The following is a 13,834-nucleotide window of genomic DNA, read 5'->3' as shown; positions in this document are numbered from 1 at the left end:
GTGCACGTAGGAGAGAAAAAGTGAAACAATAATGTAAAAAAAAGGCAGATATATAATCAAAAGACCTGAACGAACTCTTTTCAGCTAATTAGAATTATTTGGTAAACTGAGTCTAATAAAACAGTAACAATAAAACTGAGCTGCATATATTCTCACAGAACTACACTAAAGAACGAAGGCAGACTTTCCAAGATGGCGACATATGCCGTTCAGCTGCTTGCTGCTGTTTCCGTCCAAGTGAAGTCACTTCTGACGTACAGCCGAAGTACAGATATTCTCTTGTCCAGGAGTTAGCGCTGTACTTGTTCTCTGCGGTAAAACCACGCCGCGGCTCGCCCTGTTGTCACCTGACACCTGTCTACCAGCAGATGTCGCCATTAATTTACCGTTAAATCTACTACGCGTACGTGCGACAAGGAGTTATAAAATAACCCCCCTCCCTGGTTTGTGTCTGAATTGGTACGCTCCATTTTGACGTAATTCTTCCTGTGTCGTCAGAAGGTGTTCTCTTAAAGGGATAGCAGTTTGTAACATCTGCAACCATGGAGGAGGAAAACATCTTCCTTTTTGTGCCAAATTTGATAGGTGAGAAGTTAACGGTACCTATTATTTTGTTTGGGTTTTGAAAAAGTGTACGCTCAGCATCAGTATTGTTATTCTTGTGTTCTTCAGTAAGGTTCCCAAGAGCTCAACGGTAATGTCACCGTGACCATGAAACCACAAATAATGACCACTTGAACCTATCATTCGTTCTCTACAGCCCAGCAGTGATGCCCTCCCTTGACACCAGTAATATCCTTTCTGTGTCCATTTGTAACGTCTCTCTGAGAGTCAGCAGTATCCCACTGAACCCACACGTTTCCACTAAGGCCGATCTGTAATGCCCCCGGAAGCAATTAAATTAATTTCCATGTGAAACCCTTCAATACTTAACTTCTCTGTACATCTTTAACGTATTGGCAGTCCCAGTCGAGGCAATCTGATTGTGCGGTGGGCATAAGGTTTCCATATTTTCTGTAGGCAAATCTCAGGACCCCAGTTTCTACTTTGGTTAATTCTGGATTAATTAAACCTGTTATGCAGGTTTGTTTGTGTCTGGTTTTAACACGGGATTCTCAATTTTCGGAAATAATTGGAGAAGGCCAGTTTTGTGCACGATATTGTGTTTATTTTGTGTCTCGTTTTTCTTACCAGCTTTTAGCTGGCTGTGTGACTTAACGCGCAATAACTGAGTATGCCCTTATGCGCGTCTAGAAATCAGCATACACATTTTCCCCTTTGCGCCGCTTCTCAATAAGGCCAGAGGTGTGAGTGAGCAATTAAGTATTTCGTACACTGTGCAAGTCTACCCCTTTAAAAGGGTTTTCCAGGGAGGTTTCAAGTGGAACATTTTAAAAAATATGCTTGCAATTTGTTTTGATGAGTGAGACCACAGGCAGGGACACTTCTCAACCTGTTGAACAGGTGTAACACTAAGCCTGGCCTCACTCGGCACCTAGTATTTAAACATTTTAGAGGAGGTTGGCAGGTAGCAAGGGTAGCACGCCTGCTTAAATAATACCGAGCTAAAAGCTTGGCTCTTGCTTGTGTCAATAAGAAAGAATAAAGAAGATACATTTCATACTTCGCGCTTCATTGAGCCATAACTATTCATATGGTATGTTTGTTCTATAGTGGTTCAGCGCTGATTTTGTGTTTGTTTAATTTTCCCCTTTGGATAAAGGGTGCTAATGAACAGGGAGCACCTTTGGAAGTCTGCACACAAGATATTTTAAAACTCTGATTTTGTTGGTGATTTATTGTGATTGGTGCAGCAAGTGTTTGTTTTTGGTCCACGGTCCATTGTTTTACACCTCCCAACATGTTGAACAGGTGTAACACTAAGGCTGGGCTCACTCTGAACCTAGTATTTAAACATTTTAGAGGAGGCTAGCAGGGGTTTCAAAGTGAGAAGGGGGATAAAGTGGTCCCAATCCCTTACTGGCCGTATTTTTGAGTTTAAAGTTCATGAGGTATTTGTCCTTGACAGTGGGTCACCCCCATCCCACTAGTGAAGAAGAAGGATCCGAGGTAGGTCAGGACAAATTTTAAATATCATAGTTCCATCACGGAAAACATTTCCAGACTCAGCTGATCATATCCAGTGTTTTATATACAATTGACAGAACTCCTATTTAGGAGAATGGTCAGCAATGACAGCCAACACGTGTTTCGCCCCCTTACATGGCCATCTGGCCTGGGGCTTCCTCAGGGGGTTAGATTTGTATAAGGACCAAAAGCAGATGCCGACTGCTGAGACCCGTTGCTCAAAGGCATTGATGCCTATGATCTAGAGATCTATTGCTAGGATATCGGATTGCGTGGACAATTTTGGTCCTTATACAAATCTAACGCCCTGAGGAAGCCCCAGGCCGGATGGCCATGTAAGGGGGCGAAACACGATTTGGCTGTCATTGCAGACCAGTCTCCTAATTAGGAGTACTGTCAATTGTATATAAAACACTGCATATGATCAGCTGAGTCTGGAATTGTTTTCCGTGATGGAACTATGATATTTTAAATTTGTCCTGACCTACCTCGGATCCAGGTAGTAGCAATGGTAGCACGACTGCTTAAATAACACTGAGCTAAAAGGTTACGGTAACTTCTCAATACTTGGAAAACCAAAGAATCAACATGAAGTTTAGCAGTTTATAAAAGTCCCAAACCATTGTTTTCCATGTAATAATCAGTGCCTTGATTTAAGACTTCAATCCTGCATAGGATTTTTGCTTCAGACCTCATCAGCGGGGTCTTCAAGTAGATGTGCCCAATTGTGGATCACAGATTGTTTTTCAACAATTTATGTTTGAAAAATAATCGTTAAACATTATAACTGGTGATAAAGATTGTACAAAACACAACCACAACAAGTCCCAGAATGCAATATGCTCTTAGCTAAATAGCCAGGAATGGTTAATGGGATCGAGGCACACAGCAGCCATATGTAAGTGGGATTTGTTGTCTTTTTTTTACTTGCAGATAATGACATTTTTTTTCTAGCTTATGCAAAAAATTGTTTAAATTCTATTAAAGACATGGATGCGAGGATTATGCTTTTCCTTTCTTTACTACTAAATTTTCAGCAGCCAATCACAGTAAATTAAAACAAAACCACATTACTCATGGTTCCCTGTACCTCCCATATCACATGCTCCAATAATATGCTAGCCACCCATATAAGTCTAGAAGCCACCATCTTGGGTCCTCTTTCTTTGTGAGATAAAACCATAAGTACAGAATATTCCAAGCGTGAGACAGGGTAATAGTCACCAAACTTCCAATCAGTCCGAAAGTGTCCTCAAAGCTTTCAGGTGATCCAAAAGGGATGTCCGACAACAAACCAGGGCCCAAGATAGAACTCCGAATTGGGCCTACAAAAATGTAGCAAAGCAACAAGTCATACACAAATCCTCTAAGGGAAATGTAGCCCACCAGATCAGGGAGAACATCTCAACTGATCTTCTGGTCATTTCCTGGAATAGAAAGTAACCAACGTAAAGTCTGGCACCAGGAAACTGTACTACAGAATATTGCCAACAATTATCAGGTGGGAGAAGAAGAAACAGCACAATTTTACATCCACACAATTTTATGACATTTTTCAAAAGTGTTCCAATGCACCACAATGAAAATGCATCTAATGGGTGGGATAATCCTCGCTTCTGTGTCCTTAATAGAATTGAAAATCTTGACACATAAAAAATGTCAATCTATCTCAGGAACAGAGGCTAAGATAATGCTAGTTCAAATCTGCGTTACCACCACAGATGCCACATCTACAATAGGTTTATAGAAATATTTCTTAAATGTAGACTCTGAAGACCAGTATGCAACACTCCATAATGTCCTCTGTGCAAGAACCCTAAGCATACGACTTGGATGCCATGGCTACTTTGGCGGAATGAGCACCAAAGGCAGATATATCAGTACCTGCTTCTGCCAGCAACCATCTCATCAAACTGGCTAATGTAGCTGAAGACACTGGTCAGAAAGGCTTTTGTAATCCAATGAGTAGTTGCTCTCCAGCTTCCTGTCTCACATCATAAGGTGACACCTCATCATCTTTTAAACATTTATCCACACATAACTGAGCATTATCTGGAAATCTCTGGTAAGTTATCAACCTGGAATTAGATTTGGTCTGACGAGTAATAGAGAATGTAACACCTACTGGAGAAAAAACTCTGCCTGCCAAACCCAGAGCAGGCACATCTTAGACCCTCTTACTTGAAATTAGGCATAATAATATGGTAAGCTTGACCGATAGCTGTTTGCGAGACAAATACCTGTTTGCCGGCCATTACTCTAGGAATTTAAGGACAACATTCACACCCCAAATGGACACATACCTCGGTCCTGGAGGGTTGAGCTTACAAATGCCACTCATTAATTTGTAGACTAAAGAATGCTCACCTACTGATTTACTTTCTATTGGAAGATGCCCTGCGGAAATCGCAGACCTGAAGTTATTCACCATACTGTATGCTAAACCAGGAGATGCTATTTCTGAAAGAAAATGTATTATCATACAACACTCTACCTCCACGGGATCAACAGCCTGTGCGTTGCACCAAGCACACCATCTCCTTCAAGCTGAGGAATAAAGTTTGTGGGTGCTATTTGCTCAGGCCTGTCTGATGAAAGCTGCAGCTTGTTGCAAAATGCTTGGGGTATACTATCTTGCCCTGAAACCATCCAAGCCATCAACTTGAGTTGACCTGATAGGACCAACGGATGAGGACGTCCCTCCGCATCCAAGAGGAGATCCAGTCGAAGTGGGAGCTGAACTGGAGGAGCAATCGCTAGAGTTAGAGCTATCAGGAATCTAGGTTGAGCCCTCTAATAAGGGGTCACAAGAATGATTTCTGATGTCTGATGCCTGATTTGCGACAGGACTCCGGGATCAGCAGGAACTGTCCTTGAGAAAAGCATCCACCGCTTGGGCTTCCGGATCTGGTCGGCAGCAGAAAAAATGTGCAAGCTGTCGGTTGAGCCGTGATGCAAACAGGTGCATGGACCCAACAATCTGTCCAGTTGTTGGAACACCAAATGATTCAGTGTCCAGTCGCTGAAATCCCGTAAATGATGGGAGTTCCAGTGGACTATCGTGTTTTTCTTACCTGAGAGATATTCTACTGTTAGGAAGATGCGATGATCTAGGCTGAAGTGCCATAAATCCTTGGCAGTCTGCTAGTAGATAGGATATCATCTCCCCTAGCTTGTTGACGTATTGGACCTCTGAGATGTTGTCCATCCTCAGTAATCAACTCAAAATGGTAATCTACAACCATCTGCCTTTATAGGAGAAAAACTCCTGATGGCGAAAGTGCCCGCCTGGAGTTCAGGCAATTGGACCGGAGACTCCGCGCTCTGCCTCTGACCACCAACCTCCAGTGGACACTGCACTCCCCCTCCCCCCCCCAACCCTAACGGCTGGCATCCAAAACTATCACGATTTCTGGGGAGGTTCTGAAAATGGCTCGGGCATTGCAGGATTACCTGCGTTCCAGCCACCATGTTATCTCCATCCTGGCTTCACCCAAAAGGGGGATTTGTTACGTGTAAAAGAGATTCTTTCTCAAATGTTGAATTTTTAATCTCTGAAGGGCTCTGTAATGGAGGGGACCCAGAAAAATGGCCTGGATTGAGGAAGCCACAAGGCCCTCAATACTGGGGATCAAACGCAATGATACAGTTGGTCTGCACAATGCAGAACTCAATTTGATCTTGATATTGCAAATCTTTTGGAGCGCAAGGATCAATTGTGTTCAGACCGGATCTATCTGGAATCCCAGGAATTCCATCTGTTGAGCTGGAGACAGGACAGACTTCTGTGAACTGATTAAAAATCCCAAACTCTGAAGAAGCTGAATGGTCCTGACACTCGTCCTCCATAGTGCCCGGCCCTGACAAAAAGGCCTCTTTGGAACACTCTTTTGAGTGACATCTGGGCCTTTTCAATTGTTGAGTAGGTGGAGCAAAATCTGGGAAGTTCCTTAGCATAGGACCCCTGAACAAAAGACTATCAGCCACTGGGCCTGCTTTCAAGGTGGCTAAATAATTAAGCTTTGGGTCTATCCTCATGAGGATAGATCTACGGCGTTCCGTGTATGTGGCACTAGCAGGCAAATGGCTTTCTGCGTGCAGCCAACCAGATCATCTGTATTCACTGAATAATTGGACTCTTTGGCCTAGTATGCCAACTCAGGAATCTTCGTCAAAGGCCCAGCCATGTCAAAGAGCATTGTCATGAATATTATCCCATGACCTGTCAAGGCCCTTATTAGGGTCCTTTGCAATTTTTTCATAAATGTGACCATGGTATGGTCTATATCTGGCGTATCCGCGACCTTACCCACAAGGTCTGGGCATGGGCACCCAGTGTGATGGTGAGGATGGACCACCTCATCAAAACTCAGTCGGCGGTGAGGTTGAACAGACTCCGCAAAGTCTGGAGGGGAGGGGCCCACTTTGAAGCTCTGGGGTGAATGATTTCTGTGGGCTCGAATAGGAGTACCCGAGGGGTCTTGGCAGGGGCTTGTTTCTTTCTACTAGGTCCTGGTCTATCAACCTCATCGCTGTCATCAGTGTGTGAAGAAGTATCTGATCCCAGGGTATCGGCAAAGAAAGAGCTATATGATTGTGAGGACTCTCCCGAGGGGGCTATAACCATGCTCGGTCTCTCTTACGCCTCAGCTTCTCAAAATCATCTGCATGTACGTCTACTTGGGGCTTAGCCGTGGCTTCGCCCTTTTTTTGAAGGGATAGCTTCATTGCTGGCTGGAGGGATCAAAGGTTGCCAGCCCTGTTGGCGTGCATAACCACACAAATGCCAGGAAAAGGGGCCTAGTGCACGTACAAGGGCCTTATTATTTGATTTTTGCATGCTGCAGTCTAGTGCATCCACTAAATCCATCTCTAGCTGGTCATTATCATGGTAGTATTCTACCTCCGCCTTGTAAGGCTCCCACTGTGTCATTCTCTTGATAAAGTATTGGATTCACGGGGGATTAAGAGAGAGTGGAAACCCTTGCCAGGCAGGAGAGTCTGTCTCAGATTAAGTGTGGAGGAGCTGCCTGGAAAAACGACTCTAGGCAGAACCTGCGTAAATTCTGCAGTCAGGGCATAAGGAGAGCCTTAAATATGTGCCACCACACCGGAAACAAGAATCACGCTAAGTGCAGAAATGCCCGCCGGCGCTCTGATCACTTTTCCTGAGCGTTGCGTTAGAATTCTGCATATACGCATTATGGGGCTTTTACTGGTAGTAGAAATAGGACTGTCTTTGTCACCGAGATGTGCGCAGTCCGGAACTTCTCTCGGGGGCAAGATGGCGGCGGCTTAGGTGGACGTTAGCACACAGGCAGGCAGCGGTCCGAACATTTTCTATGTGACCCATTTGGCTCTGTCTCGCTAAGTTTCTACTTACCCCCCCAAACCCCCCCGACCGAATGCTGTTTTCCCGTAAGCTCCTTTGACCTATGCATCTTGGAACAGTCTCCTCCTTCGTGAGACGGTGTGTGGGGAATTACCTGCGGCGTCTGGTGTTCCAGATCTCGAGAGAGGATCCCAGTATGGCGCCGAAGAATGCGACGGGCAGTGTTCCCTCCAAAGCAGCTATGACAGAAGCCGCTCGTAAAGCCCGGAGCGAGGCCCTGTCAGCGGCCGCGGAAAAACAGGCTCCTGGCAAGGGCGTTCTCACCCTCTGTGAAAGCTCCCCCGGGAGAAATCAAAGACTACGGCTGCCAGACCCGCCACGGAGAGGAAAGGGCGGGGCCCTGGGCAGTGGTGCGGCGAAGAACAGGCTGACGAGCCCTACGGTGGTGGAATTGTTGCAATGAGGGAGAGAGCTGGCTTGTAACGGGCGCGAAGCGGAGGAAAACAATGGAAATGATGGAACTACTGGAAACAAGGGGTGTGTGGCGTCTCAGGAGCAAAACATTGTGAATGATCTGGAACTGAGTAAGGCACCCTTGACTGCTCCACCCATGGGCTTTGGTAGCAAAGACAGTAATGGCAGTAATGGCAATAGTGGTAAGGAAGACAGGTTGCGCAATATGCTAATTACCGATCCCATCAGGACCTCGGAGATCCAAGTGGTTGCGAGGCAGGCTGGCAGTCAAAAGGCTAATGATGTACTAGAAGATAAAACGCAGATGGAAGAGATAAGGAGGGGTGAAGTTGAGAAGGAGTCAAGTGACTGTTTTTTTTCTGTGTCCGTGGAAGCCGAGTGGTCGGATGACATACTTAGCACGTCGCAGGGGGCCAGTAGTCTGGAATCAGACCCAGAGAAAAGTGAGGAGGAGGAACACCTCTCAACATCCAAAAAAGTGCAGGAGCAAAATGGGAAGGAAAACAGAGGAAGTAAAGATCTCTCATGGGATTACTCGGCAAATACCCCACTTTCAGGGCTATCTGTAAAAACTATCCCGGTGCATAAGACTGTCGCTCACTCCACTCTAGAGTCTATTCATCAGGCTATCTTGGCTCACAGGAGGCGTGTCTAGATAGTAGAAAAACTCAGGCAGGGATAAGGAAAATGCAGGGGGTAGTAAGGAAGCTTTCGAAGGCTTTTTCTAACATGGAAGAAAGAGTGGTAAATTTGGAAGAAAGGATGATGGCCACCGAAGCCGATGCTGCTAATGCGGTGAACCTTGGTGGAGGCTCATGATGCCCAGATTAAGGATATCCAATTGAAGTTAGAAGAGACGGAAAACAGACTCAGAAAAAACAACCTAAGAGTCCTGGGGATCCAGGAGGGTCTGGAGGGGTCCGATACCAGGAGATACATAGTTAATCTTTTCTTGGCAGCCTACCTGGAACTATCCGATTGGAACTGGGCATCGGAGATCCAAAGAGCACATTGCATCCCCTTCAAACAGAGAACACAGGTGAAGGAGGGTGACAAACCACCGGCCATATTGGCCTTTCTCGGGAACTTCCTTCTGCGACCAGTCTATTTCGGATAAAGCTAGGCCGGACGCCAGGAGAACGAGCGGGGGGGTCTCATTTTTTGTAAGGCCCGACTTCTGCCACATAACGGTAGAAAGACGCTGGAGGTTAAGGCAGTTGCTGAAACAGTTTCAGGACAAAAATGTTCAAGCATATTTGGTAAATCCTGCACACCTAAAAATCATCAACCAGGGAACCACTCTGTATTTTTCTTCGGAAATTAAGGCAAAAGGGTATTTGGACTCCCTGGACAAGCAATTTGTATAATTCGTAGTGATGGTCGGGCGGGTGAGGAGGTGGTATGGAGGGAAGGGGGGTGGTAGCACTCAATATGCTGTTGGTCTACGAAGGAATAGCAAGGGGGGTTGTTTGGGTGTGGAACAGGGGGAAGGGGGGCATTAAAAAAAAAAAAAGTCGGGTGTATTTCGGGAAAACGTTGCTTCCCTTTGTCCAGGCATTAGGGTCTAATGATTTGGTTGTGTTTATGGGACCCTCTGCCTTCTAGGATTGCGCACATCACATGCACAGACCTTGGTCTGAGCGCTCTGAGGTGGTCACAAGGGGGGGAGGGTGGGTGATAGCGGGGTGGTGGTGGGTACTTCATGGGGTGAGGGGGGTGCAGGAGGGGGGTGAAAAATTAAAAAGTAAAATGTATCTGGTACAATGTTGTCAATGATTTGAAGTATGTAAGGTCAGTATTTGGGTGGTCCCTGTTTAGGGATTGGTCAGGAGTTTCAGGACAAAGGCACGATGAGGAAACTTTGGATTTGTTCTTTGAATATAGGGGGGTTGAACGATTGGAATAAAAGGCAGAAATTAGGGCACTTCGTAGGATCAAATTATTTGGATATTATATGTATTCAGGAAACGCATCTGCCCTGGTCTAAGAGATACCTGGTAAACATTAAGGGGTTCTAGTTATTGGCGTGCTCTACGCAGACATCTTCTGTCAGTGGGGTGGTCATTTTGGCTAAAACTAACCTGGGTGGCTGTAAGCGCTTTTTAGCAGATTCCTTGGGTAGGTGGGCGATTGTGGAACTGAAAATAGGGATAACTTTGTGTACAATTTACGGCTCCAATCAGGACAAACCTGATATATTTGATAAGCTGGAAGTAGAGCTATTGAACTGGCCATATCCCCTGATAGTCTGCGGAGATTTTAATATATCCACCGATTTCATGAACAGTAATAATAGTGTAAGATATGCTGGACGGAAACCCAAGGTTTTTAGAGCCTTGTCCGCTTTAATTAGCTCACATAATCTACAGGATGTTTGGGGGTATAAGAAACCATCGAACCCAGACTTTACCTATTTCTCCTGCCACGCCAAGAAATATACTAAGTTGGATTATTTTCTTATATCTTCATCAGAGGCAGGAAGGATAGGAATCATTAAAATGCCAAAGGTAATTTTTGACCATAGCCCGCTGATTTTAGTCTACGAGAGGGATAACGCTATTAATCCCCCCTATAGATGGACGTTCGAGAGTAGACTGTTAGCTGATCCAAAATTTGTGGACCACCTAAAGAGTTGGGCACAATGTTACTTTGATTTGAACAGGTATGGTGCCTCTCGAAATTGTGTATGGAACTCCTTTAAGGTAGCGCTGAGAGGGGAGACAATTAGCTTCTCAGCTAGCCAGAGGAAAAAAGCCCGAAAGGAGCATGAGTTGCTGATGGCACAGTTAGTAGAGGCGGAGGAACAACATGTGAGAGAGATTATAGACGGGAAATAAGCTAACAAGAGCTTATGTAAGATTCTTGCCCTGAAAGCGGAAGTCTATAAATCTGCTGCCCAGAGAAGTGCGGATGACTATCAGATACATAAGGGGAGAATGTACGAAACGGGGGAGCAGGCTGGCAAGTTATTAGCATTAAGGATTAGACAGGGCATAAGTAGAAATATGATAGGGAAAATTCAGGTGGGCAACCAGGAGTATACTGAGCCAGAAGACATGAGAAGGGCTTTTAAGGATTTTTATCAAAAGCTATATCAAGAGGAGGCTAGGGCAGACGTTAGCCACAAAGTAATGTACAAAGTTCCCCAGGTGGGGTGGAGAGAGGGTAGAGTATGTCAATATGAAGCGTGTACAGAGAAAGATAGAAGAAAGCCAAAGAGGGGGATACCCTAGTTGGGACTAAAACCCTCACACACCTAGCAAGCTAGATGTCATGCTTCATCATATGGGTTTGCTCCTCGCTGAACTGGCGCTGCAATGTTCAGCGGGCACCCATAAAGGGGCTCTTTAACGGAGATCTTTAATCCCTGCCATATGGTGCATGCGGGTGTGCGGGGAAGAAAAAGGGTGTAGTCGTAAGAAATGTGATGAAACTTAAAAAAGGTGGGTCAGTCCACAAGGAACTTTATTGGCGTGGCTGACGCCCTTGGTTAAAATGGTGGGAGGGGAGATAGTTGCTACAGGTAGTGTTGTGCAAGATACCTACAACCCCCTGGTCTGGTCAACATGTTTCATGCCCCGAGGGCAATTCATCAGGACCTAAGTGGGACGTACTACACAGTGAAAAATTGTATAAATAATCATACAACCTTATGCCATGAGGTCAAAAAGGGGCAGGCAAAAGAGTCCTGCTGAGTACGGGTGACCTAAGGAAAATACAAAACAACACATAGTGAAGGTTTGTATGTTCTGTGAAATTGTAAGGCCACACACATAACTCGCTTAAATGACATACTCGTGTATGGAGAATACAAAATAACCGTTTACAAATTAGAAATCTGCATTGATATTGGTAAGTGCCTACTCATTGGAGACAACAATAGTTTATCATGCATGAACTAATTTGGTGATGAACAGCTAAGGAACACATAAGTCGTGATGGAGGGGGCACACCATTAACGATCTTACCCTAAGGGAGATCGTGAGATGCCCCGCAGTCTGCTCCAGTGGGACCTGCACATATAGGTCAGGAACCTAGGGGAAGAGGGAGACAGTGTTGATGACAGGCAGCCGTGCGTGCCTTACCATAATGGAAAAACAGCATCAAGGGGGTTAGGACTCGTAGGAAGGAACAAGCCCATGACGAGGGAATCCACCTGAACGGCCAATGGGGCGCCTCTCATAGCCCAAGTCGGTCAAGAGAGCTGGAAACAACCCCGCGGTCAAGACGAGTACACGGACCCCGAATAGGCGAAATCTGACCCCGCAAACCCAACGGGCGCAAAAGTCAGAAACCACCCAAACGACGGACCATACACCCATCGAGGCCACCGGGGACGAAGCCACACTCGCGTCCAATTGGAGGCGTCAGGCAAAATGGGCGTGTAGGTAATACTCCCACAACATCCGCCAGACCATCCACGGCCTAAGGGGAGACTGTTTCAAGCAGATCGAAGCACTTACCCGGATGGCGTGCGGTCAGAGCCGTTAACACCTACCCCCACCGTCTGGTCAGGACAGAGCAGCTGGTCAAGGACCCGGTGTTCGTGTGGAGTATAAGTAGCTCAAATCTCGCCGAGTCCGCGTGGGGGCGGAGCCTCAGCAGGTAGTCACGCATGCGTCGTAGTGTAAAGCTTACAACCACTGAAACAGGTTCGGTCGAGTTGATGCAGGTACAACGTGGCGGACATTTTAGGGGTACAAATCAAAACGGTCCGCTAAATTGGTGATATGGTATGGACAGGGTTCAGTCTTGTATGACATGCGGATGGAAATACAAACAGAAACGTAGCTGCCATATTAGAGGTGGGCATACACCAGTCCGCTGTTTACGACTGACCAATATGTGTAGGTAAACAGGCACAGATAGAGTATCAAGCAGTGAGCCATGGGAATGGGTTTTATCGTGACAGTGCCGACCATGGCACAGAATCATTAAGGCCAATGACATCAAGCCGAAGGCGATGTACCCATCTTTGTTCAATCTTGAACAATGCTTGCTGTGAAATATGGGGATGGGACTCCAAGACTACCCATCTTATGTTGTCTGCCTGATGACCATGCTGGGTGTAGTGCTCATAGAGCCTGGTATGGGTTTTCAGACACCTGATGTTGCTTTTGTGTTCCATGATGCGGAGTTTGACTGGTCTCATAGTCATCCCCAAGTAATGTTTACTGCAGGGGCAAGTGATGAGGTAAATGCACTTAGTGCTGTTGCAATTTGTGTGCTTGCGTAGTTGCCACTTGAAAGTCTCTGTGAGTGTGATCTCCTTGATGGAGAGTGTTTGTGGGCAAACCACGCAACCACCACACGGGAAGTGCCCTGTCACTGGGGGTTGACCCCATAATGTACTTTGGCTCTTACTGTTCTGTTTTTTTGGGCGTGTATGTATGAGAGAATCTTTTAGATTAGCCGTTCGTTTAAATGCAAAACGAGGTGGTGGAATGTCAAGATCACTCGAGTTCAGGATGTGCCAATTTCTATTGATGATTTGCTTGATGTGGCTGGAGTGTTTAGTGAAGCAAGTCACACAAGTGATCACGTTATCAGCTTCTTTAGGACTGGACTCCAACAGTGCCTCTCTGGGGTTGTTACCAGCTCGTTTGCGAGAGTCGTGTATCAACCGTGCCGGGTATCCTCTATCCTGTAATTTGTGCTGTAGGATACTTGCTTCATGGTTGAAGTCAGTCCTCTCAGTACAGTTCCTGCGGACTCGCAGGAACTGCCCGAAAGGCAAATTGTCCCTTAAGGCTCTCGGGTGATGGCTCCCATAGAGAAGGAGACTATTCCTATCCGTCTCTTTGCGGTACAAAGTGGTCTTTAACCCAGCCGGGTCAAGACTGATGTTCAGGTCTAGGAAGGGGATGGCCGTGTCTGAAATGGTACTTGTGAATTTGAGAAAGGGATTCTGTAGGTTAATCCATGTGCAGAAAGATTCAC

The 13,834-nt window shown here is 45.9% G+C and overlaps 1 protein-coding gene across 1 annotated transcript in view; it reads left to right on the top strand.

The window, feature by feature from the left end:
- Positions 1-247: 247 nt before the first annotated feature.
- The window catches only part of CDIPT (CDP-diacylglycerol--inositol 3-phosphatidyltransferase), a 108,603-nt gene continuing 95,016 nt past the window's right edge, over positions 248-13,834 (top strand). Inside the window, exon 1 of the mRNA XM_078652405.1 lies at positions 248-585. Within this exon, the coding sequence (XP_078508531.1) occupies positions 543-585 (43 nt within the window). The 5' untranslated portion in view covers positions 248-542. The remainder of the gene's footprint in view (positions 586-13,834) is intronic.

Source organism: Lissotriton helveticus, chromosome 7, assembly GCF_964261635.1.
Source record: "Lissotriton helveticus chromosome 7, aLisHel1.1, whole genome shotgun sequence".
NCBI classification, from domain to species: domain Eukaryota; kingdom Metazoa; phylum Chordata; class Amphibia; order Caudata; family Salamandridae; genus Lissotriton; species Lissotriton helveticus.
This window is presented reverse-complemented; position numbering and strand designations above follow the sequence as displayed.